The sequence below is a fragment of the Lichenostomus cassidix genome, chromosome 8 (genome assembly GCF_008360975.1).
Source record: "Lichenostomus cassidix isolate B80296 chromosome 8, HeHo_3.0, whole genome shotgun sequence".
Classification (NCBI taxonomy): Eukaryota; Metazoa; Chordata; class Aves; order Passeriformes; family Meliphagidae; genus Lichenostomus; species Lichenostomus cassidix.
In genome coordinates this window covers 9,172,286-9,197,830 of record NC_139489.1, presented here as the reverse complement: position 1 = coordinate 9,197,830, position 25,545 = coordinate 9,172,286, and the positions used below count along the sequence as shown (strand labels likewise).

Below are 25,545 nucleotides of genomic sequence, written 5' to 3'. Positions count from 1 at the left end.
CAAGGCTGAACAGGCCCAGCTCCCCCAGCCTGTGCTTGTAAGAGAGATGCTCCAGTCCCTTCATCATTTTTGCTGCCCTGCACTGGACCTGCTCCAGGAGCTCCATGTCTCTCATCCTGACTAACCCAGAACTGGACACAGCACTCCAGTTGAAGCCTCATTAGAGGGCTAGGCTGAGTAGAATGGCAGCTACTAGTGGTCAAGAGCACCAAGTGGAAATGGTTATTTCTGAATAAAGAGCCACACAAAGCACAATATTGGTTATGCAGAAGCTTTTAGCTATCTAAATTTCCACACTTCAGGATAAAAGTATTGCAAAAAAAAAGGGACATTCAGAATGCAGACATCAACAAACAATAAGAAAAAAAAACCCAACCAAATCCAAAGAACAAAAGTTCTTTAGGATTTTCTAATAAAACAGAACAAAGGCAAAGTCTGCTCTTAGTTTTGTTCCTTCAGACTGAAATAGTAAGAGGCTAATATGGATCTTTACATCTTCACAGAAAAAAGAAGCACACAGGAAAAAAAGCCACAGACTCAGGATAAAGTATAGAATAATCACAGAGACAAAACAGAGAAGCAGAAATGCAAAAGACAAACACAAACATAAAAAAATCAGAGGCCTGAAAGGTGTCAGGAAGAAGCTTTATAAGAAGTCGGGGTGACACCACAGAAAGATGTGATCCAGCACCCAAAAGGTGAACAAAAGCCTAAGCTCAGAAGATACTGAAGAAGCTCACTACGTAATAAATACCATCTTAATCCCACTGTGAGACAAAGTGAGCAACATGAGTCTGCCATTCCCCCTTGCCCTGCTCTGGCCACATCCCAGTGCTTGGGTCTGCACTGCCACACGGACTGAATGCCTCAGACAGAGCAAGTAACCCTGAACTTCGGGCCAGGCTGAAACAACAAACCACAAGCCATCCCTGGAGAGCTGACACTTCTCACGCTGCTGCCATTAATGACTCTGAGAAAGAAATATGAGAGATTCATGGTTAGCAACCCAAGGAAAGGCATCAAAGTTGGGAAAAGACTCGAATCAGAGACTCTTTAATGTCAGAAAAGACCTTTAAGATCATCGAGTCCAGCCATCAAGCCAGCACTACCACCATGTTCACCACTAAACCACATCCTTAAGTGTCCTATACTCGTGGGTTTTGAACACTTCTAGGGATGGTGACTCCACCACTTCTCTGGGCAGTCTGTTCCAATGCTTTAAAACCCCTTCAGTGAAAAAAAGCTTTGGTCATATCTAATCTAAATCTCCCCTGGTACAACTTGAGGCCATTTCCTCTCTTCCTGTCACTCGATACCTGGGAGAAGAGACCGACGCACACCTCACTACAACCCCCTTCAGACATCCCCGGCCCTTGGCAAGGAGTAGAGGATGCAGGCACAGAGAGCGCAGCCGAGAGGGCAGGAAGGGATGTGACACAGGCCCACAGCACAGCTCCAGAGCACAGGACAGATGTGCTACAGCACCTGCCCCGTCCAACAGGACACCTGCGACACGGCATGGGGACGTGCTGGGGACGGACGGGAGCGACGTGACCGGGGACAGCCCGCAGTGAGCAGTGGCAGCACACAGCCACCAGGGCCAGCCCGCAGTCAGCAGGGGCAGCACGCCCAGAGCCCGCCGTGCCTCACCTTCGAAGCCGGCGCGCTCCAGGAGGTTCAGCGGGTACCACAGCAGGGGCCGGTTTCCCACCGGGAGCAGCGGCTTCGGGATGCTGGAGGTCAGGTCCGTCATGCGGGACCCGCCTCCCGCCGCCATCACCACGGCCTGGAACTCCATGGTGCCGCGGAGTGCCACAGAGGCAGGGCAGGGCCTCACCGGCTGGGCAAGGCGCGGCCGGTGCACCGCCGCCGCTCCCGGCACTGACAGCGCAGCAATGGCGGCGCGGCCGCGCTGCGCCTGCGCAGAACAGCCGAGAGCCTCGATCGCCGGCGAGCGCCGATAGCATCGATCCGCCTCCCCGACGGGCTGGGGGCGCCCTGCACTCGGCCAGGGCGGCGAGAGGAACACCGAGCGAAGGATCCCGCGCTGCCGAGAGCCGAGTCATTGATCGCAGCCCGGCCGCGGGGGACGCTCGGCGGAACAGCGCCCCCAGGCGGCCGCAGGGGCGACTGCAGGCGTGGGGACTGCACGGGCCGAGGGGTTATGGGGGCAGTGGGGGGCAGTGGGGTGCAGTGGGGGGCAGTGAGGGGCAGTGGGGGGCAGTGGGGTGCATTGGGGGGCAGTGGGGGGCAGTTTGCAGCTGCGGTCCCCACACCATGTCCAGAGAGAGGACAAGACTCACAGCGCGACCCGCTCACACAGGCCATGCTCTCCACCCTGCAGGAGCCTATGCAGACAGTGCCATGCTGGCCCCCTCAGCTGCAGCACTGGCCACACGCTCCAGTCCCCACTCTTGAGAAGCACAGACACAAACAGGACGTGGGGCAGGACAGCAGGATCTGGCCCTGCAGTTTTATTGACTCTAGTGTCCCCGAGGCCCCCATGCGGGCACATGGGGTTCTCAGTCAATCCAGGCGTCATCCTCATTCTTGTCGGTGTCGATGGACATGCAGTTGTACACGGCGTAACGCAGCAGCTCCTCACAAATCTTGGCCCTGGCAGGGGGAATGCTGGGTCACAGCCATGATGGGCGCAGAAAACCTCAGGATTCCCTCCCCACACCTGCCTGGACATTCTCCAGGGGAAGGCCTGGAGAGTCTCGATGGGAACCCCAATATCAGCCCCAGGGAGTGGGAAGCATCCCTGTCCCCAGCTCAACTCACGAGGAATAGTTGGGCAGGAAGAAAGTGCAGGAGCACGTGCAGGCCTGTGGCATCAGGTCAAACGCTTCCAAGCTTGGGAGAAAGGAGAGTCAGACCCCAGCACAGTGCAGAGACCTCACACCATGTGGGGACCCCAGCATGGCACAAGGACCCCCACACGGGCAGGACAGACTCACTTTGACCTTTCCGGGTAGACAGTGATCTGAACTGGAAGGCGGCTCCGGCCAGTGACAAACTTGAGGAAGCGGCTGAGATCCTCTGAGGGGAAGGACAGTGGTCAGGTCTCAGCGACAGGACTGTCCCAGTTGCTGCTGCTGCAGCAAGATCTGCTGTTGCAGAATCACCCCAGGAGCATGGGGCAAAGCTAAGGGGTGCTCTCAGCAAGGGCCAAGGGGGATGACCCCAGCCAACTCCCAGGGAAGCACCTGGTGAGCACCCCTGGGACACAGGGCAGTGGGTACCCCATACCCTGGCTCATCCCACTGCACATGAAGTGCAGGGAAAGGCTTGGGGCCACTCACCACTGGTGAAGTTGTTGAGTGCCTCCAAGAAGTACTTGACACGGGTGTCATCAGAGGGGAAGTCATCAAACCTGACTGAGACAAAGAATGTGCAATGCCTTCATTAGAAACTCCCAGCAAAGCAAAGGAGAAGAGGAGACCCTCTGCTCCTCGGTGAGTCCATGAGAGTCCCTGGCACGCGTGAGTGGGACCAGCACCCTGTGCCATGGTGGGTGGAGAAACAGAGGTCCTAGTTTGCAGAATGGCCACTCGCCTCTGCCCGTAGCAGCTGAGGACCAGACAGACCAGAGTGGGGTTTGCCACTAAACCTGAAGCATCCAGGGACCCTCTGGCTTATTCTCCCCCAGGCTCTCAGGTACTCCACAGCCAAGATGCATGCACAAGGCAAACATTATCAAGGGGATCCCCTGCCCTTGTATAGGGCAGGGAGCAGCTCTGGGCTGGCCATGTGACTTACTGAACTTCTGCAGTTCAGCCACTGTGATCTCAGGGTCCCCGCAGATCCTCTTCTCCATCTGCTGCCATGTGAGCAGGTCCAGCACAGGCTGGGGCACCACACGGAGCAGCCCAGCACGTATGGCTGCAATCTGTCGGGGCACAGGATGGGCTCCATGTAACCACAGTGGGTCTGAGCCCTGGGAAGCCACCTAGGGCTCTGGGGACAGTGACCACAGGACCCCAAAAGCAGTCCCCAGGGCACATGGCCATCCGGGGCATGGGATACACAAAGAAACCACCCATGTAGAGCTGGTTTAGGAGACACATTTTTGCAACCACTAATCCCACAGGTACCAGGATGGCTTGCCACAGGAGCAGGGTCCTCTTGCAGCCCTGTCAGCTCTGGGGGACAGTGTCACCTGCTCCTTGCTCTCCTCCAGCCGAGCCTTTTGCACCAGGCGGATGAACTCCTTGCGGTCCTCGTAGCGCACGGCGGTGTTGCTGCCATTGGGGATCAGCTCCACCATGCGCTGGTCACTCAGCACTGTCGTGTAGGTCAGCTCTCTCCCAAACATGAACTCAAAGCCTTCCTTGTCCACCTTCTCCATCACTTCCAGCAGCTTCACCTGCAACCCAAATGAGCAATAGCCACCACAGTGGAGCCAGGGCAGCCATGGGAGAGCACAGCACTGCCCTGCCAGCCCCCAGCCCTGCTCACCAGCTCTGAGTCCACAGTGGCAAAGTCCTTGCTCCAGCTGACCTCCTCCCCTGCCAGCTGCTTCCACACCAGTGCTGGCAAAGACAGGATCTGCCAAAGGGAGTAGACACACACATCCTCCCTGTGTCCCTCCTTCACCCACGGGCAGCCCCTCTGCCCAAGACAGGGAAGCTCCTGCCAAGACCTCTCACTGGCCAGGGAGGCTTTGCCGTACTCACCAGAAACTCCTTGCTCCTCAGGGCTGCTCCCATCAGCTGCCCAATCCACTCATACTTGGGGAAGTCCTTGCAGGAGGGGTTGGGGACATACATGTCCCTGGTGTCACTGCTGCTGTTAGCCTGTGGGAGAGAGGCTTAGGACAGAGAGATTTGACAAGCCCAGCATGGTCTCTCCTGCAGCCTCTCCCACCATCACCCCTCTGCCTGCCTCTTCAGCCCTTTACACCCCTCCAGGAGATTTCCACCACCCAGGTATGAGCACTGTTCCCCCAGCCAATAGCTCTGCAAGCATTAAGATAGGGCTAACACCCCAGGCTCTGCTGACTGACCCCCCTGGCCTGGACAGGCAGACACTGGGATGCCAAACCTGGTTAGAGGTGCGCACAAAGAAGGGCAGGGGCACAGGGACATCGCCCGAGCTGGGACACAGCTCCTCTGACACATCTGACAGGCTGTCCCGAAAGCCACCACCTGCAGTAGGGGCAGAGGCTAGTCAGTGCCTGACATGCCAGAGCCAGACACTGAGCCACAGGATCTGGCCTAGCTGCCCCTCTCCCTGGGGTAGGGAGATACAAGGATCATCCCATGTGTGCAGAGCAGGGCTGCCTCTTCCAGAGCAACCAGGACAGTGTTGGCACCCACTGAGCTGCACCCCGACACAGGAGTCACCAGGGGAGAGCTCTCACCATTGTCAATGATGCCCTCAGTGATGAAATCACACACCCACCACTGGTTGTAGGTCTGGGGCCACCTGTGGGGAAGCAAAAGCTCCATGCACATTCCTCCTCTGAGCATATCAGCAGCACCTGGCATCCCCTTGCAGGGATGCTCTGGGGAGGTGACATCCCACAAATATGACACTGAAGACCTACCTGTAGTCCAGGGGCTGATTGTTCTTGGAAGATCTGAGGCCTTCGTACAGCTGGAGAGTAGAAGAACGGAAAGGGGATGAGATGGGGACAAGATACCTGCTGAAGGGACAGGTACCTGGCACAGGGCATGGTGTTGCCATACCTGGGTGAAGACAGTGTTCTTGCAGCTGGGATCTAGTGCAGGGTTGGCACGGTGCTCCCGGGCCAGGAGCCGGTTGATGTAGAGCTTTGGTGGGGAGTGAGGAGCAGTGCTCTCTGAGGACTGCAGGCAGTGGGCAACAAGTGCTGCACTTTGCTTGGATAGCAGCAGGAATGGCTTCATGCTCTAACATGGGACAGGGATGGTTAGAGGCTTGATCCTGCACCAAGTGCTCTCTTTTCCTCTCCCCAAGTCAGCCCCAGTGTTGCAGGGGATGCTCCTCCATCCCTCTGGCATTGCCAAGCATGGCAACTCTCACCCCTGGGCTGGTCTGTCCCCACTGAATCAAGGAGGACACACTACAGGCCCCAGAAAACCAGCTGAACTCATTAGGAGACGCCTGTACTGGCACCATCCCAGGGGAACCTGGCAAACACTCACCCTGAGTGCATTGAAGGTGCCAATGCTGTCCTCAGAGAGGGGGATCAGGTAACTCAGGACACTTTCCAGGAGTTGGACAAACCTGGAGACAGGAGAGAAGAGCCCATGGAGGCATACCAAACACCAAGGGGAGTATCCACCCAGCACCCTCTGGCCAAGCACTTTATTTCATTTTCCCCAAGACAATGCTGCAAACAAGGGCAGCCCAGCCATGCTGCTGCACTGCAGCTGAATCACTGCAGAGGGTCTCTGTGGGGCTAGTGCTGACCCCAGCCTGGGGCTGCCCTCCAGGTGAGGGTATGGCTCTTTTTGGGACTGGGCTCTGTATGGGGATGGTGCCATCCCCGTACCATACCTCTGAATGAGCACAGCCCGCCGGTACAGCACGTCAGCATGCACCCCTTCCAGGAGAGGGTAGCGAACCAGCCGAGATGGCTGGAACATGTCAGCATTGAGGATGAGGTCCCACTCCCAGAAGGACTTGATCTTAATCCCCTGCAGACGGACATTGTACCCTTGGTCTGCCAAGAAAGAACAGCAATGCTGCATGTGCTGCTGCAGCTGTGTGGCCAGCACGGCTTGGATGCTGCAACCAGGGGCGAGGTGCCCCCAGCACCTGCATCATCTCATATGAAGCTCATTCCTCAGCCTTCTCGCCAATGGATCCCAAAAAGCAGCCGGTGTGACAGGAAGAGCCACAGGTGCCAGGACTGGCTGTGGGTTTAGGGCCAGGCTGGGCTAGCAGCCCCAGTCTGGGTGTACAGGCTCACCCCGGCACTCCAGGAAGTGGATCTCCAGCACCGGCATGTGAGTTTTCATGTCACGGAGGATGCAGACATTCTGGTAGCTGTTCCTGCACACAGCACGAAGGGAGATGACAGAGCCATGAGGCACAGATACCAGCGAGGTGGCCAGCGAGGCACAGGCCACTCTGGCTCCCCAGTCGAGGATGTGCAGCTACCCATGCATAAGCCCCCCCACCTCACCAGAGCTGTGGCAGGAGGTGCCCAAGCAGAGAAAAGAGGCTGTCAGAGGCACAGAGACGTTCTGAAGAAGGTGGAAGCTGCATCCAAAAAGCCAGAAAAGAGCACAAATTCAAAGCAGTACAGAAAGACAAAACGGCTGAGAGCATGTCACTGTTCTTGGGGGTTCCCAGCACATCTCACCAGGGCAGAACCATCCTTCAAGCAGAGCTGGTCATGCAAGGGTGGTGTGTTTTTGAAGGAAGCAGGGATTTCTGTAGATGAGCAATTTACTAAGTGTATTTTCAATGTCTTTGTCAAGGTCCTATCAAGGTCCTGTGTGCCCATGGGGAAGAAACACTGCTAGTATTCAAATGCAGTAAGGAGTTGGCTCCTGCCACCGCAAAAGACAGCCCCACAGCCTCATGGGCGCTTCTTCAAAGACAGATCTCACTGCTCAGCCAAAAAATGTCAAACAGGGAAGTTTTGGTGAAGGAGACCTTTGCATTCCTGTGTAAACCCCTGGCTGCCTTGAGAACAGTACTCAGGGCCAGAGTGAAGACAGAGAGGTGAAGCACCCCAGGACTTCTTGGCTACAGCATGGCAGAGATGGTCAGGAAGGTGACAGCAGTGGTGTATGTCCCCAGAGGTGAGGAGGAGAAAGAGGCAGAAAGACCACCAAAATCACCAGGCAGACGGAAGCACGCTGCAGATCAGCTGCTGTAGCATGCATGTAGCATGCATCAGCTGCTGCAGCTGCTGTAGCATGCTGTAGCATGAGCAGGAAAGGAGATTAAGGCACTTGACTGGCACATGGAGGTGAGGGACCACCACACTTGCAGGAGCAGATGCGTCCTGCACCCATGGAGCTCTGACCCTTGGAGAGCCACTGTCACTGGCAAGTCACTCAGAACCACCCCTAGCCCCATCCTTAATATCTGCTCAGGATGCAGAGACAGCTCAGGGGTTTGGCACAAGCTGGGCACAGGCTGCTCCTCACTCATTACTCACTCGTTAATTAGGACTGTTCTCAGGTGCTGCAGCCTGCTTGGTGCTCCCCCATATACAGCCACCCGCCTGGGTACATAGGAGCTGGACTGCCCATCCAGCGTCAGCCACAGCCTCCTGGGGGTGAGAAGAGAAGGCACAGCATTGTCCTCCCCTCATGAGCTGCATGGGCACAGACATGCCTCCAGAGCTGTCCCAGGCCTGGGGGCAAGGTTGTGTCTTCCTGAGGTGCCTTTGGGCAGCAGCCGTTCCCCACCACAACCCCACAGCCCCAGCTGCAGCTGGGAGAAAGCTGGATTGAAGAGGAAGATGGTGCTTTGCCTCACACCCTGCCCTTCCTGGCACGGCTGTTGGCATGGAGGGGACACCCTGAGGTCTCACTTGACAATAGCGCCTTTCTTCATGTTGAGCCGCACCCAGTGCTGCCCCGCGGGCCCGCTGCTCTCCCAGAAGGTGTATGTCTGGTTGTCCGTCAGATGGGCTGCAACACAATCCTCCTGCAAGAGTGCAGCAGAGGGAGGAGATGAGCATCCTTGGACATGGCATGGCCTTCTCTGAGATGGGTTTTGTGGGTCCAAAGGTCAGGAACAGGCCAGCTCCTTGGTTTTTAGGCTGTGGGTAGATGGTGGCTCCCTGAGAGAGCAAATTGGGCATGGCTGTAGACCCCTAGCGCCCCAAAGACACAATGGGGTTTTGCCCCCAATGCCCAAATCCCTGCAGCTTGGCTAGAGCAGCAAAACCCCACCACCATCCCTGCCCCTCGCAGAGGGGACAGCCACTGCTAGTTGCTCCTTCCGGCATCTGTGGAGATGCTCATGTGTCTCATGCTGATTTTAGGCTGCAGAGGAGCCCCACTACGCACCGCCTGGGAGGAAACCTCAATGCTGTTGATGTGCTCCTTGGTGCTGTCCACGCGCTGCAGCTGCTCCTCGCTGTGATCATACAGGAAGCGCCCCAGCTCCATGTCGCGCTCATAGCTCCAGCCTGGGGGCACAGACCTGCAGGGAATCTCTGTGTTAATGGGACTAGGAGACCAGGCTGTGCCCCAAACCTGCCCACCAGCAGTGTGCAGGAGCCCCAGCTGCGACTGGCTGCAGTGTCTCATGGTCACCAAATCAGCATGGTCCCAGGCCACTTGTCCCTGCAGCAGGTAGATGGCATGGCTGGATCCCATCACCAGCACACCAGGTGTTTATGGCCACTCCAGCCCAGTGGGAATAGCACCACCCAGTCACTCTAATGGTCCGTGGAGCAAAGGCCATCTTCGCTTGAGCAGTGCCAAGAGGTACCAATGTAAAAGGCATCTCATGGCACCCATCCTCCCCTCTCCAGACACTGAAGCCAGTCCTGGCCCTGCAGGCATGTTCAGGCCCAGCCAGCAGCCCCTCCACTCTAGGAGATGCATTCATACCGAAACTTCTGCACCGCGGCCTCATCCTGCTCTATGAGTCTGGGCAGCTCTCCAAGGCGCATGGAGTATGTCAGATCCACCACTTGCTCCCAGCTGGAGCAGCACCGGCAGAGGAGTCACACAACAGAAAAGATGTGTCAGTGCTCAGTGTGCCCATTACTGCCTTAGCCTGAAGTGTAGTCAGCAGTAGTGGAGCACTGGGGTGACACTCAGGAACAGCTGTGGGAAGGATGAGTGTCCCTGTGCCCAGGCACAGGCTGGGACAGAGCAGGGAAATCCCGCCCTGCACATGGCCTTCCATCATGAAAATAAAATTTGAACTCTCTGACCACTGCACTGCCACGTGACATCGCTCAGCCCAAATCCAAGTGACTCAGAACCCCCCCGGCATTATCTTTATTCTGTGCAGGCGCTGTCACAAGCAAACAGGATTAGTCTACGAGGGAGCACCCACCTGCCCACCGCTGCTCGGCTGGGATGTGTCCCACCAGCGCCGGAGGGAGTGAGTGGGCTGTGCTGGGCGTGCCCAAGGCATTTGGGATGGTTGGGTCGCATGTCCTCTTTGGGGACCGCCCAGAGCCCGGTCCCTGCCCGGGGCCATACCTGACAGCAGGTCTGTAATCAACCCCCAGCGTTTGGTGCTGACACTGGATCCTCTGCACGGAGTCAACCGGGACCAACTTATCTCCTCCCTCTCCGAACCTCCGCGCCAGCACCCAGCCCTCCTCCAGGCCATGGGTGCCCGTGTACTCGTCCAGCTGCTCCTGCAGGCACATCCCGTCCTGTCACCGCCGTCGGGACCCGGCATGCCCGGGGGTTTCCCGGTGCCGGTCCCGCGTTACCTTGCTGAGTTTGACCCAGAGCCCGGCGCTGTTGCAGTACTCCTCGCCGGTGGCGCGCAGGCAGCCGCCCTTCCGCACCTCGATGGTGGCCCGCGCCGCCCGCTTGCCGCCCCGCGCCGGCCCCGGGCTGTCCCACACGCTGAGCAGGCTGCGGGCGGCGGCGGCGCCGGCGGCCGAGGGGTCCTTGCAGATCTTGTACTGCACCTCCCGCGGCACGTAACAGAGCGCGGCGGGCAGCGCCCGGGCGCGGCGGAAGCACTCGCTGCACTGCAGCAGGAACCGCAGCCGGCCCAGCACCTGGTGCGGCGCCTCCCCGCCCGCCTTCATCGCGCTCCGGGCACCGGCTCCGCGCCGCTGCGCAGCGCCCCGGGCTGTCCCAACCGTGCCCCAGTGGTGCCCGACACGGAGTGCCCGCCGGGCCGGGCTGTCTGCGGCGCGGCCGCCGCGCCCTCCTCCCTCCGGGGCCGCCCCGCCTCGGGCAGCCCTCGCTCCCCGGCTGCCGCCTCCTCCCCGGGCAGGCGCCACTCCGCCCGTGCCCCGGGCACGCCCCAGCGCTTCTTCATCCCTCGCGGGCCGCAGTCCCTCCGCTCTCCAGCTCCGGGCCCCCTTTGCCAAGATGTAACTGTGTTACTCCCACTTCAGTATCCGGTAGGTTTGAGGGGGTCACAGGCAGCCCCTTGCCCTGTGGCTTAGGACTCAACTCCTACCCGGCCTCCAACACTTCTGTCATTGCCTGCATTTCTACCAGAAGAGAGGGGGTCCTGTGGCGTCATGGCACAGGGCTTCATCTCCAGCATGAAAAGAGTTGAGTGGGAATCCTGGTATGGGAGAGCCAGCTGTTGGCTGGCATATTCCTGCCCTGGGCAAGCCTGCAGCAAGTGGAGATGCTCCAAGCACTTGTTGGGGAGGATGACAGGCTTCCCTGTCCCAGAACAGCTTTATTCCAGCCAGCAGGCATGAGGCCATGGCAAAGCAGCACCCAACCCCCCTCGAACACTGGCAGGGTGTCACCCCATGTCGTGTCTGCTTGTTGCATACCACAGCAAGGCGGTGGCAGACAGCAACTCAGCTCCACCCCACGCTACCTTAATTTCTTCAGGTTGGGCACAAAGGGCTGTGTTTAGGGATCATGAAACAAGCAGGCTGGCAGAACTCAAAGGTCCCCACACCCCTCTGATGCCTGCCCGCTCTCTGGGCAGGTCAGAGTCCAGTTCCATCCCTGCCTGCACAGGCACAGCGCAGAGATACAACACCTGTCCATCCCTGCAGTGTTATCTATTGAACAGGCGTGACTGTGCCTCACCACAGCAATGGGTACCTGCCTTGCCATGAACCACGGTGCAGGAGAAATGCAAATTTCTGCCTTGCTCTAACCTGCAGTAACCACAGCCGGGAGGGTCCTGGGCCCTCCCTTTGCAGCCACGTCACCCTGTACCACAGGTTTGCAGAACTGCTGCAAAAGGTTGAGCCAGTTAATACTCTGAGTCACCTCTGTGACAGTACTTTGTGTGCAAGACATCACACAGCCAGTTTCTGTTTCACCTCCAGCTGCCTCTCATGATACCACTCTTCATAGCTGTTTAGAATCACAGAATCATTTAGGTAGGAAAAGACCTCTAAGATCATTGAGTCCAACCCAGCACTGCCACGTTTATCACTAAACCACATCCCCAAACGTCACATCCACTATTTAACCCAACAGAAGGACACAGGGGCCCCAGCCAGACCAGACAAATCATAAGGAAGGCCAGTTAGTTAATTCATTTTATTTTGGCTCCTACATGAGGTAGGGACAGACAGAACCTGTCAAACTACTTAAAGTTTGTCATACTTCAGGGTATTAGTGGAATAACAAGAACAGCCAGACTACACGTGGGTTATTAATCACCTGAAACTATTCTATGACAATCCAGCAAGTTGAAGGCAACAGAAAGTGAGTGATTACATGGAGCTATGCTGGCATCAGTCCCTCCTCCAGCTCACCCTCTAGAGATACAGCTCTGGCACACAGAGATGCTCCTCAGTAGCACAGAGACACCACCACCTTCCTTAGGATGGCACGGGGATGAAAATCGATCTCCACTGACTTGAGACTGGTTGTTGAGGTGAGGACATGCAGCTGCTGGTTTCCTGGTGATCAGGAGGACTCTCTCTCTGCCCAGGAGAGTCTTGGAGAAGAAGTCCAGGGCAGGGGTGCTTGATTTTTGCCTTGTCAAACACGGTAGAAGTTCCTACCCCCAGCTTTAGAGATCAGAGGAGAAACGTAACCCAGCACTGACATAACACCTATTTTGGGCTCCTGAGACTGGCCAGAGTTGAGCCAGGCTGACCTTTTCCACCATTCGCTGGCTGTCTGAGCAGAAATGCACTTTGTGATTGGCTTTAAAACACTGCAGATGAGAGAAGACCACACAGAGGAGATCCAGGACAGCTCCCAGCTCTCCCTTCCCAGCTCACCTTTGCAGAGCAAACTCAACAGCATCATCTGTGGCTTATCCTGGCATCCTTCCACAGCAGCCATATTTGCCCAGACCCTCTGACCATACACCACATGATCTCACCACTGCAATGGGGCTCCTTTTCCTACTGGAAGGGCTTTCACAGGTCTCTCCATCCCCATTCAACACCACAGCAGCAACTGCTGCAATTCTCTAACATGTATATGGTGATAACACAAAATAGGCAGTAAAACAATGGTTAATATGGTAAAACTATGTTTTTCTCAATATGCTTGCAGGAGTTAAATCCAGACCATCCTGGATGATCCCCTTTCTGCTAGGACCAGGGTCCTGTTACTAGAAGTATTTTTTAAACAGAAATCCCTGTCACCAGCTAGATCCTTTTCCAGAGTTCCAGCAAGCCCTTGGGTGGCACTCTTCTCAGCAGCAGGAAGTAAGAAGTCAGGTGCTAAAAACCTTGCTGGAAGGAAGAGTAGAGAAATGTGGGAAAAACTAGAGTTGGTAACTCCACAGTCATCAAGTTCTTCAGGTTAGGGAGGGCCTAGATCTAAAGCCAGCAGGATGAAAATGGAAGTTTGATCACAGTGCCCAGGGCTGTACAACTAAGATGGAGCTGCCACAATGCTCCAAAGGAAGGATCCCACTGCTTGAGCCAGGTTCTGCTCTCAGCATCGCCTTGCACAGCAGCTATCTCTTCATCGTGGAAGGCTGGGGCTGTGTACATGGACAATGAGAGGGAATAGAGCTGTCTAAGCACCTCATGTCAGTGAGAATCCTGAACTGTTCTGAATATACCTTCATAATTACCTCAGTAATAATAATAAAAAGTAACAAAATAAATCCTCCATCAGCTGCAGTTGCTTCCAAGGGGAGGGGAGCCAGAGGCACCTGCTCCACCACAGCTGATCACCCCAAGCAGTCCTAGCTGGCTCCTAACCTGCCCATTCCCACAGGTGACATCAGCTCACCCTCCACCAAAGGCTAGACTATCTTATTCATCCCACCCTGAACCACTTACCAACCAACAATCACCCACCCAGCAAAAGAGAGAGTCAATTTTATTGCTGCTTCTTATTCTGCTCAGTAAATAATGTGATCTCCTGCTGATCTCCCATAGACACAAGTGGGCAAGGTTGGAAAAAGCAGTATCAACGCCATCCCAATGTCAATCCCTTTCAAATCTAGGATGGCTCATTTCAAATTCCAGCTTGTTGCAGGCTCCTTCCTCAACATTCCTGACTGAGGACAAGCCAGCAGATCAAAGTCCTTTCACCAGCTTGCTCATGCCCGTTTATAACAGACACCCTGCAAAGTGACTCAGCCACCAGCACGCGAAAGTATCACACTGGCTCTGCTCCTGTTCCCATCCACACTGGTGAATGACTGGTTGGAATCAGCGACAAAGCCACAGAGATCAATTCTGAGACAATTCTAGGATTTACAAAAAACCTCCTCCAGCAGACAGGACTCCACACAGACTTCTAGCTGAGTATGGAGGGCCCTGCTACAGGCAAGGGCTGCCATAAACAGCCTCCCTATTCACCCTGTGCTCTCTCCACTCACCACGATGCATGAGATGGCAGCACATGCTACTTCCTGGTCCTACACCCCTTTTAGCTCAACCCTTCTGGGCAGATCTGGGAAAACAAGTTTCAAGGCAAAGTTGTGAAGGGAAGCACTTTGTTTACTACTGGAAGGGATTTCTGGATGACAGACTCCTTCGACAGAGAAAAAGCCATGAAACGTTAAGACAGGATAAATCTTAACTCATAGCATCAGCCCTGCTCCAGTGCAGCCCCAGTGACTCTGTAACTCATAGGGGCACAGACCACACAGGCTTAAGATGGAGCTGGGGATATAAATGTAGACTAAGATCTAGTAGCTCCCAGTGCTAGGCAATGACTAGCCCTGTCCAGAGCTGGGAAGATCTATGAATGTTTCCAATGGCCTTGAAGTTGTAAAGGTTTCATCGCCCACTCCTCACTCACACAGCATGTGTCCATCTACTCAAGGAGCTCCAACTTTTGGTACCCACAGTTTCTACACTGCCCTAAGGCAAATGCTTTCCCTGTTCACCTAAAACCTCCATGACCCTTCCCATGGATGAGGGGAAGCAGAGCCTGGTGCTGCCATGCCTGTTACTGCTCTAACCTCTGCAGTCTGGAAGATGAACTTGGCCCTGATGGCAGATCTCCATGAGAATTAGGACAGACTAGTTTTACTATGGCCTTTCAGGGGTAAACTGAGGCTCAAAGAGCCTGGGAGAATAGCTGCCAGGCCACCAGCATGCTGGATGAAGAACTAAAAGAAGAAAAGGGAAGTAAACAGTTCCCATCCACTGTGAGGGGCCAGCTTCCCCAGTAGTTGCTGCTGTGCAAGAGGTGCAAGAAACCAGAGGAACTCAGATTTTGTGTGATGTAAAAGCATGGGAGTCCCTTTGGAAGCACCCACAGACCTGCTGTGCGGGTCTGTTCTGACACCTGGTGGCCAAAGGCACCCCTGCAGCACCTGCCACCAGCCTGCCCCATTCTTCTTAATCCTACGTGAATGATCTGTGTCTCCCTACTCCACTTTTGTTTGAGCAGAGTGCAGCCGGGAATGAGTGAGCATTGTGGAGCTACAACACGTGAAGAAGAATCTCATTACAAAAGTCTACCAGACCTTTCTGACACATTAGGGCTCGGCCAGGGTTCCATCATTGCAATCACATTTACAGTCCAAGCTAGCTCCCACCCTGCTGAAGACCCAACCATCCATGTCCACTGCTGGGAGCCAGGCTTCACACCTATATATTTATTATATATATATATATATATATATCCCGTGGGGACAAGGGAACTCTTCCCACTGCATGGTTTTCTTGAACGATTGTCCATGCTGCTTGGTCAGGCTGCACCATCACTCCTCCCACGGACTCATATCTGTGTCAATGGCCACGCAGTTATAGGCAGCATAGCGCAACTTCTCTTCACACACCTTGGCTCTAGGGATGGCAGGAAGGAAAAGAAAATAAAGATAAGGAGGAGCTGCCACTGCTGCATTTGCCAGTTGTGAGGACAAGATGTTTTCTGAAATGGAAGATATGCTTCACCAGGGCTTCACAGAGAGAAACGCAGCAGCCATGTGGGACAGGCAGGGGACAGAAGTGTGGAAAAGTAATGGGACCCTATGGGTCAACACCAAGGTTATGAAGAGAGCCCAGGTACACAGTCCCCCAGACACAGGGAAGCACCAAAACTTACGTGGCATAATTGGGCAAGAATAGAGTGCTGGAGCAGGTAGATGACTCTGGCAAAGCATCTGTCGTCTCTGAGCTGGGGAGAAAGTGATGAACTGGTTAGAACCAGCAGGCCAGCAAGGCAGTGGAGCCCAGATAACACATCCCTTTGGTGTGGGATCTTCCAGCCTTGCAGTCTACAGAAGAACAGACTTACCCCATCTTGTCTGGATAGATGTAGATCCGTGCTGGAAGGCGGCTTCTGCCAGTGACAAATCTGAGGAAGCGGCTGCGATCCTCTGTGAAGGAAAAGCAAAGACATCAGCAAACCCCAGAGGGATGTGAGATGAAGTACATCCACTTCCAGGTATCCCTAGCACTAGCAAGCACTTCCTTCAGCCTAGCTGCTTGCATTCCTTGGGTGGTTTCACTGTCCCAGCTCCTAGCCAGCAGGCAGGAGCTGTCACAGCACAAGACATACAGGGACAGAACAAATTGCTCACCATTGGTGAAGTTGTTGAGTGCTTCCCAGAAGTACTGCACACGGGTGTCCTGTGGCTCAAAGTCCTCAAACCGGGCTGTCAGAAAGGACACAGAAAGGGAGTTTAATAAAGATCTGAGCTCCTCCCTCTTTGGCAGTACAGGAAGAAACCTCTGGGTGCCTGCAGGGTGTGACCACATAGACCTAAGGTGAGAGGAACACATGGTCAGGCCCCTCCCAGGAAGCACAGCCCAATCCACATCTCAGCTCCACAGGGGCTCAGATACTGGCAGCCTAGGGATGCACCAGCCTCTACTCTGAGGCCCAGTATGGAGTCAAGGGACACTCCTGCCCCCATCAGCACCCAGCCAAAGGCAAGAAGTACACAGGCCCACATTCTCACTGTAAGACAGATTAATACTGGCCTCCCACACTTCTCCTTGTGCAAGCACAAGACAGAAGTCTTGTCTTCAGGAAGAATTTTCAGCAAAGCCCTTCACTTACTGAGCTTCTTCAGGGCATCAACTGTGACTTCAGGGTCCCCACAGACCTTTTTTTCCAGCTCCTGCCATGTAAGAAGGTCAAGAACAGCTTGGGGCACCACCTTCAGCAGCCCAGCCTGCATGGCCATGATCTGAAAAGAAGACAAGGCAGGTAAAGCAGCATATCTTGCCCATTTCCCTGACTCATGGTTGAGCCTAGGGACTCTACTGGATTCAAGGCATGTGACTGCTCAGCACATGCTCCAAGGAACCCAAAGAAAGGGGACAGGACCCCACAGAGATGCATCCCTGTTCATTCAGAAAACCTGTGTCAGAGCTATGAATAAACCCCCCTATCACCCATGCTACTAGAAGCCACTTTACTTCTCAACAACTCCATAGGCTCCCGGACCTCACAGAAGGGGTTGGATACTACTGCCCTAATGAGCACAGGGACACTAACCACAGTGCATTTTACCAGAAACAGGCTGGGGACATGTCTCTGGGATCCAGTGACCGACACAGTGGGACAGCATTACCTGCTCCTTGCTCTCCTCCAGCCGAGCCTTTTGCACCAGGCGGATGAACTCCTTGCGGTCCTCGTAGCGCACGGCGGTGTTGCTGCCATTGGGGATCAGCTCCACCATGCGCTGGTCACTCAGCACTGTCGTGTAGGTCAGCTCATTCCCAAATTTGAACTCAAAGGTGTCTTTGTCCATGACTTCCATCACCTCCAGGAGCTTCACCTATTCAGACCCCAAATAAGTGCTTGTTAAAGAGATGGCCAGTGAGCAGTGATGTGCCCAAGCCCTCACCTCCTCCCTTCCCAGACGAGTGACAGTGACAAAACATGGGATATGCTGTGCTAGAGCTGTTTAGCAGACCCTGGGCCATTGCAGATTTGAAACAGTAATCAGCATGGTTGCATCTCTGTAACAGCATTTGGTGAATCCTACAGCTAAGAGATGCCCTTTGTTGTGTTTATCTGACATATCACAGGAGGAAGCAATGAAGACAGGGACACAAATCACCACCTTGCTGAGTGCCACAAGTAATAAGGTAGGCACAGCCTCCCAGTCCCTCTCACCAACACAGAGTCCACAGCAGGGAAGTCTTTGCTCCAGCTGACCTCTTCCCCTGTTAATTGTTTCCACACAAAGCCAGGAAGAGCCAGGACCTGAAGAAGAACAGAGATTATATTGAGTCTGTGTGAAAATGAGACATCCCCAAAGACGGAGATAGGGCTCAACAATGCAGACACAAAGGAGCTTCCCTGCTTCCCCCTCCACATGCAGAGCTCATAGTAGCTGAGTAGAGACCAGACACCATCTCCCAAGCTCTCAGAAGCACCCCCCAAAACTCAGACTGTGAGTTCTCCAAAGTGCTTGGCTCCAAACACTTTGTCACAGTGTGTGACCACAGAGTATTCCCATGCTCCTGTTGTTGGACAGGCTGCAGGAGAGGACTAACAACTCCCTTTGCAGCCAATCTCCTCATAGGGACAGGGTTGAAAACTTACCAGAAACTCCTTGCCCCTCAGAGCTGCTCCCATGATCTGCCCGATCCACTCGTACTTTGCAAAGTCTTTACAGGAGGGGTTGGGGACATACATGTCCCTGGCTTCTCCAGTGCCATTACCCTGCAGGAGTGGGAGGCAAAACTCCAAGTCATGATCTCAGCACAGCATGAAACACCACAGATTACTCCTGCCATGTCTCTGGGCACTTCTGACAACAGAAGTGGGCTAAATCCCCCATCCTCCATGGCAATATTCCCAGTAACAGACCAGTATCCAGGCACTTGTCAGCATATTCTAAAACAAAATGCCATAAAGCAAACTACCCAACCCCTCACAAAGAAAAGCTTTGGACCCACAAAAGTAGGTATGTCCCTGGCATGCAAGGGGACAGAGACAGCATTGCATTGTCAGGCATGGAAGGGTTTGCCCCAGATATCCCAACGCACAGCACCTGGTTGGACGTGCGCACGAAGAAGGGCAGAGGCACGGGTGTGTCTGCTGAGCTGGGGCACAGCTCCTCTGACATGTCTGCCAAGCTGTCCCGAAAACCACCACCTGCAACCCCAAAAGGAGGGCATTTTTAGTGATGTGAACTCCCCATGTGCTGACCCTCAGAGTTATGGAGCAAAGATGAGGAATTCTGGTCCAGCCCAGCTCTGGTTTCAGCAGAAGGCTCCTGTTGGAGCCTTATGGCACTGAAAGAAGTAAGACAGGAGAAATAACATCCCTGCTTGGCCTGTGGAGAACAGCCAGAAGGATCACTGGCACTGGTAAAGCTGCTGTTAGTGACTAATGGAGGTCTGGTCCCCCTCCCAGAAAACAGCATTCCTTATTTGGGACATAGCCAGGGGTGGCAGAATAAAGCCTTTTCTCTGTCCTCCATGTGAATAAACACTGGCAGCAAACAAGAACCCCTATACCAACAGTCACCTCATCAATCCCCAACTGCTCCAGAGGAGTCCTGGCCTCTCACAGCCCCTACCTTGGTCGATGATGCCCTCTGCGATAAATTTGCACTCCCACCACTGGTCATAACGCAACGGCCACCTGTGGAGAACCAGACATAGCCTGAGGTGCTGCTCAAAGCCAAGGAGATGCTAGGAAGGCAGCAGGCACAGCAGGAACACCAAGGGACTAGGGTGGAGCAGCCTGGGCTTAGGACAGGACAAAAGCTCAATCTCCAGAGCTGCATCCTCAGTAGGGAGGTGACACCTTGGGGAAGAGGCCCTGATCTCATGGGTGAACTGGCTCCTGTCCCAGCAAACCCTCTCCAGAGTGCAGGACATGGGCTTCCCAAACACCCTGCTGTGACAGAACATAGCTCCCAGGTGCCTTCCCACCCCCAGACACTGCTTACCTATAATCTAGAGGCTTTTCAAATTTGTCTGAGGGTTTCAGGCCTTCATATACCTGCAACAAGCAGAGATGATCAAGGTCGGTATCCCCTCTACAGGAGAACTGCTACCAGGTGAAGGCATGAAATTGGAGGAAATCTGGTTTGCATAAACCTGTTAAGTACTAACCAAACTAAATGGTCTAGAAGCCTTTCATTTTTGGAAAGAGAACGCTAATTACATTGCTACCACTGGATGGAGCTTTCTGGCCTCAGACGTAAATTGAACACATCAAGCCACACAGCAGTTTGGGGTGCTTGTGCACAGACAGAGCCCCAGATCTCTTGGAGGTGGGGAGAGAATGCACACAGGAAGATCAGCATTGCTGTAAAACCCACAACACAGGACGGTATGCAGCTGCTTGACTGTTGTCACACAAGGATTCTTTGCTGCTTTTTAGTGCAACAAGACTGTTACACTCTCCATTAACAACATGCCACAGAGAGCAGCCAGGATGGATGACAGATTTCAGCTTAGAGATCCCAAATCCCTCCTAGATGTTATTCCTGGATATGGGATCATCAGCACATGTAACTATACAGCCTGTGAGTCATGTGAAGAGGCTTTGAAGGCTTGGGCATTCTCCAGCTCCAAGCCATCTCTTCCACTCATCTTTATGTAGATCATTTTGATTTTGGGATGCCCCACTCTCCCCAGAGCAGCAGGGACCTTCCAGGAGGGACAGTACCTGGGTGAAGACAGCATTCTTGCAGCTGGGGTCCAGAGCAGGGTTGTCCCGGTGCTCCATGGCCAGGCGTCGGTTAATGTAGAGCCTTGGCATGAAGTTGGGCTTGCTGGTCTCTGAGTCCTTCAGACACTGGGTAATGAGAGCTGTGCGCTTCTTGGACAGCAGCAAGAACTGCTTGATGTGCTGCCAACAGGGATGGACAAAACATCTGATACTGAAGCCATCACACCTCCAGGTTTCTCCCTTTCCTAGGGCCTTCCCACACAGACACATCCTCATTGACAATATTTGCTCCCCCTCTGCCTCTGAAAGATACTGCATTCTGGCTTAAGAGAGGTAACAAGCTCAGCCCTCAATCCACCAGCCATCATTTGATGCTCACACTCCAGTGTTGCTTAGACTCTCCTTTACCCTCACTCTCACCAGAACACTGGTCTTATTATCCCTTTTATTTGTAATAAAAGCCAGTTCCTCTACACAAACAAGAATCCTCAAATGCTTTGGGTCACATGTTGACCTGGCACAGGAGTTACAGTGCTTGTTGACACTAAGCCTGGAAACACACAGAATGGGGCTATCCCATTTATGTCCAGAATGTGCATTCTTGGAGAGGATGTAAGGAAAACAGACAGCTGGAGGGATGAACTCAGCACTATGCAATGGATGAAAAGCAAAAGCTTATTAAAGCCAGGAAAAAAATTACTGGTAAAAGCCTTGATGTTTGGACAAGCCAGCTGAAAGCTGCTGGCAGAAAGTGCAGGAACAGAGTGTCCTGGGCTGAGATCTTGGAGGGGATGCACATCCAGCTCACATGCCCAGTGCTGCTGTGGTGCAAGTCCCTTTGAGGGTGAAATGTTCTGGTTTGAGTCCACTTGTTACCCCACAGCTATATGCTTCCACATCAGCGGTTTAGTAGGAAAATGAACAATATCACTTTTCACAGTGTTAATGACCTGAGCTCTGACAGGTATTTCCTTCCAGCTGCTTTAAAGGCAACAAGCCCTGGCTGCCTCCCTTGCCACAGCCCAAGCACCATCATCCTGCCAGACTGAGGTCCCAACAAGACACAGAGACAACTGCTCACCTTCAGTTTGCTGAATGTGCCAACAGTGTGGTCCCAGGCTGGCACCAAGTGATGCAGGACACTGTCCAGGAGCTTGATGAACCTAAATCCAAAGAAGGTATTGCAACACAGGAGGGATGGGGATCTGCACAAGTGTATTCCAGACCACACAACCCTGAATACAAGCAGCAAAATAACTGATCCAAAACAAACCCAGGACACCCAGGAGCCTTTGGTACTAAATGCCCACTCCCTGGGCACTGCAGGGACCTTGTATCCCTTACAAGGGACTCTGTATGTTCCTGCTCCCAACACTGCACAGATATGTTGAGCCTGTGACACACAAGACACTAAAAGCACAGGGGAGCTACCACAGAGAGCCCACTTTGCTCCCAAATGACTGCTATTTTCTCCAGTGTCCAGGATGTTTGTCTTAAGGGGACTTTAACAGTTTTACAGCTTCTAGCTATACACATACTGGAGATGGCATCAATCCCTGTAGGCATGGCACATGTCTACTCCCCTCTACACAGTACCTTTGAATAAGCACAGCCCGTCGGTACAGCAGGTCAGGGTCAGTTCCTTCTAGGCGAGGGTAACGCACCAAATTGGGCAGCTGGAACATGTCAGCACTGAGCCCCAAGTCCCTCTGCCGGGAGGATTTGATTTTGATGCCTCGGATACGAACATCAATCCCATCATCTGCCAAGGAAGACCACAGATGATACGCTAAGATCACAGAAAAGCCTTAAATAAAATGTGGGAAGTGTATAACCAAAAACAGTAGGAATGTACCAGCTCTGGGGCTGGGCACTGAGAGCCTGGAATACCTCCGTGAAGAAGAAGTGGGACATTTACAGGAGGGAAAAAGTTAAATAATTGAAGGCAGAAAAAGACAGGATGAAAGCTGAGAACTTGCAAAACTTCAGATCTCCCAGCAGTTTCCCATGGTTCTATTGCATCTCATCTAAAAGAGCCCGCAGGGAAAAGAAGTACAAGTCACAGAACAAACTCTTAATGTACAGTATCTTACAGGTGCATTATGGACGTGGCCACAACAGCCAGCCTTACCTCTGCACTCCACAATCCGGATCTCGATGACAGGCAGGTGTGTTGTCATGTCCTCAAGGATGCACACATCCCCAATGTAGCTCCTGCAAACACAGCACAGATGTGAAGGGCTGCTCCCTCACCCATCACAGCAAAATCCACTCGGACACTTGGAGGAAGGTTTGCATCTTTTGAAATGGGAGCCTATGGCAAGAACCCAGACCCAGTTGCCTACAATACAGCTGAATGCCTGAACCTGCTGGTGACACAGGTCCAGTTGCCATGATTCAGATTTGTACCACGATCAGATCAGGAGAGCCCTGATGACTGTACCATGCTATTGTAGGCAGAGTGAACCCGCATCCCAGAGCCCAGCTGATGCCACATAACTTCTTAAGGCCAGCGTTCAGCACCCTGGGCCTCTGTGAGAGCCACGCTTCACCCACTCACTCATCAATGCCGACGTCGTTCAGTTTCTTCAGATTGTCCCCCTCGCCCCCATACACAGCAACCCGCTTGGGCATGAAGTTCTCATCAGTGGTATCCACTGTCAGCAGCAGCTTCCTGCAAAGGGAAGCAGGATATGAGGAGAAAGCAACTGCATCTGAACACCCATCACTACTCCCCCTCATTGCCTGGTCACACTGTTACCAAGCTGGGATTCCCAGGTACCTGTGATAATGCTAAGACCCCTTCAAGCCCAGAGCCAGAGTAAGGGCTGAGAGGCAGAAGTGGAGGGCAAATTTGGGCCATGACATCCAGGCAGAGAGGGAGTGCCAAATCTTGTCCCAGTCACTAGCCAGCACGGTAGAGCAGAGATGACTCACTTGACAATGGTGCCTTTCTTCATGTTGAGACGCACCCAGTGCTGGCCCTGAGACCCATCACTCTCCCAGTATGTGTCAGCATGGCTGTCAGTCAGGCATGACACATTGAAGTCTTCCTGGAAGAGGGCAAACAAATGAAAGGAAGATCAGATGGGGGAAGGATTAACTTCTCTTTAGTGGATAATTTCATTGTGACTCTTAAGTGTCAGACGGCATCACATTGGCCCATTCCCTTTGCTGGGCTGTGGGTAGACACCAGGAGTGCAGAGCACACAGGACGCTAGGGCTGACCCTCCAAGGTGCTCTGGGGTCACACACACACCACAGAGTATGAACCCCCCCCTAATATCAGCTTAGCAGCTAATGTTAGCATTGGCTCCTCAAAACACTGTCCCTCCAGGGGCTACATCACACAACGTGCTGCATGATGCTCCCCAGGCTTTTCTCCCACATCCTCAAACATAGTCCAGGCCACGCCAGAGCAGCACAGCAAGCACTATCCATGCTCCCCTGCCCCACGGCACAGCGGGGCTGATGCAGCTATGTCCCTTTAACCCACCGTGTAGGATGAGACATCGATGCTGTCCACATACTGCTTAACGCTGCCCAAGTTCTCATCCTCCTTCCCAATGTGGTCATAGAGGAAATGTACCAGGTCTTCATCACACTCGTAAGTCCATGTTGGGGGCACAAACCTAGCAGGGAAAAGGGATTACTGGGTCAGGAGAGCCAGAGGCAGCCTGGCTAACAGGTTAAAAAAGGAAGGTCCACATCCTGATTGTTTTGTCTTGCTCTGTTTCCTGCTTTTTGCAGGCATATCTAGGACAAGACTGTGCTGTGCAGAGCTGCCTGTCTTCTCCCCTCTCCCCCAGGTCTCCAGAAGATGGCTGTCTGGGCAGCCACAGAGGTTCAGCAGCTTGTCCCCCACCATACCATAAACGGGAAACAGTTCATACCGAAGCTTCTCTACTGCTGCCTCATCCTGCTCCATGGGCCTGGGCTTTGCTCCGAGGCGCAGGGAGTATGTCAGATCCACCACCTGCTCCCATCTGAAACAACACAGAGAAGTGGAGGGAGTGAAAAAATCCCAGGAGGAACAAGAAGCTGGTGATTGAGCAGTAACTGTAAGGGGAAGATTTGTGTTAGAAGCCCACCGTGCTCCATCTTCCATCACCTCCAGCACCATCCGCTGCCCTTTCCCTTCCAACCATATCCAGTCCTTCCACACCCCGCTGGGCATGTGACAAGCACCGCGCCCGAGCCAAACTCAGTTCACATCCGGCATCCCTCTTGCCTCACTTCCATGAAACCTGTCCGAGCAGGCCGGGGGTTCCCCAGCCCAAGGCAGGAGAGGCCCTGGGGCAGCATCCCGAGCCCGAACAGGGCTGAGCACCTCCGCGCTCCCAGGGACCCAGTGGGATACCGCGGCGGCCCCGCACCTGATGACAGGCTTGTAGTCCACCCCGAACAGCTGCTGCTGCCGCTGGATCCGCTCCGTAGACTCCACGGGCACCAGCCGGTCCCCGCCGTCGGCGTGCTTGCACACCAGCACCCATCCCTCCTCTAGATCGCAGCCGCTCCGGTACTCCTCCAGCTGCTCCTGCGGGGACAACCGGCGGTCAGGCGGGGCCGGGCCGGGCCCTTCGCGGGCCGCCGCACCCGCGTTACCTTGCTGAGCTTGACCCAGAGCCCGGCGCCGTTGCAGTACTCCTCGCCGGTGGCGCGCAGGCAGCCGCCCTTCCGCACCTCGATGGTGGCCCGCGCCGCCCGCTTGCCGCCCCGCGCCGGCCCCGGGCTGTCCCACACGCTGAGCAGGCTGCGGGCGGCGGCGGCGCCGGCGGCCGAGGGGTCCTTGCAGATCTTGTACTGCACCTCCCGCGGCACGTAACAGAGCGCGGCGGGCAGCGCCCGGGCGCGGCGGAAGCACTCGCTGCACTGCAGCAGGAACCGCAGCCGGCCCAGCACCTGGTGCGGCGCCTCCCCGCCCGCCTTCATCGCGCTCCGGGCACCG

General features: G+C 54.4%; 3 protein-coding genes across 4 annotated transcripts in view; all 3 read right to left on the bottom strand.

The window, feature by feature from the left end:
* Nucleotides 1-1,915, bottom strand: part of EIF2B3 (eukaryotic translation initiation factor 2B subunit gamma) — a 98,478-nt gene extending 96,563 nt beyond the window's left edge. Inside the window, exon 1 of the mRNA XM_085067751.1 lies at nucleotides 1,651-1,915. Coding sequence (XP_084923877.1) covers nucleotides 1,651-1,798 — 148 coding nt within the window. The 5' untranslated portion in view covers nucleotides 1,799-1,915. The remainder of the gene's footprint in view (nucleotides 1-1,650) is intronic.
* Nucleotides 1,916-2,441: 526 nt separating this feature from the next.
* On the bottom strand, nucleotides 2,442-10,893 carry LOC146433792 (E3 ubiquitin-protein ligase HECTD3-like). 2 transcript variants are annotated; one of them, XM_085067748.1, is made up of 21 exons: nucleotides 10,355-10,893; nucleotides 10,116-10,270; nucleotides 9,513-9,605; nucleotides 8,964-9,099; nucleotides 8,483-8,598; nucleotides 8,105-8,218; nucleotides 6,902-6,984; nucleotides 6,487-6,652; nucleotides 6,132-6,213; nucleotides 5,694-5,876; nucleotides 5,552-5,601; nucleotides 5,366-5,430; nucleotides 5,047-5,150; nucleotides 4,680-4,799; nucleotides 4,462-4,551; nucleotides 4,163-4,369; nucleotides 3,763-3,892; nucleotides 3,306-3,380; nucleotides 2,961-3,042; nucleotides 2,785-2,856; nucleotides 2,442-2,616 (listed from the first exon to the last, which is right to left on the bottom strand). In XM_085067748.1, the coding sequence occupies exons 1-21, from the start codon at nucleotides 10,679-10,681 to the stop codon at nucleotides 2,523-2,525; spliced, it is 2,544 nt and encodes an 847-aa protein (XP_084923874.1). In that variant the 5' UTR covers nucleotides 10,682-10,893; the 3' UTR covers nucleotides 2,442-2,522. The 2 variants fall into 2 exon arrangements, with proteins under 2 accessions (XP_084923874.1, XP_084923873.1); XM_085067747.1 differs by having other exon boundaries at nucleotides 10,116-10,276; nucleotides 10,355-10,892.
* Nucleotides 10,894-15,522: 4,629 nt separating this feature from the next.
* Nucleotides 15,523-25,529, bottom strand: HECTD3 (HECT domain E3 ubiquitin protein ligase 3). The gene is made up of 21 exons (XM_085067746.1): nucleotides 25,203-25,529; nucleotides 24,974-25,134; nucleotides 24,491-24,583; nucleotides 24,094-24,229; nucleotides 23,535-23,650; nucleotides 23,158-23,271; nucleotides 22,729-22,811; nucleotides 22,194-22,359; nucleotides 21,679-21,760; nucleotides 20,595-20,777; nucleotides 19,870-19,922; nucleotides 19,495-19,559; nucleotides 18,964-19,067; nucleotides 18,513-18,632; nucleotides 18,081-18,170; nucleotides 17,533-17,739; nucleotides 17,016-17,145; nucleotides 16,534-16,608; nucleotides 16,248-16,329; nucleotides 16,056-16,127; nucleotides 15,523-15,796 (listed from the first exon to the last, which is right to left on the bottom strand). The coding sequence occupies exons 1-21, from the start codon at nucleotides 25,527-25,529 to the stop codon at nucleotides 15,712-15,714; spliced, it is 2,544 nt and encodes an 847-aa protein (XP_084923872.1). The 3' UTR covers nucleotides 15,523-15,711.
* Between the last annotated feature and the right edge of the window lie 16 nt (nucleotides 25,530-25,545).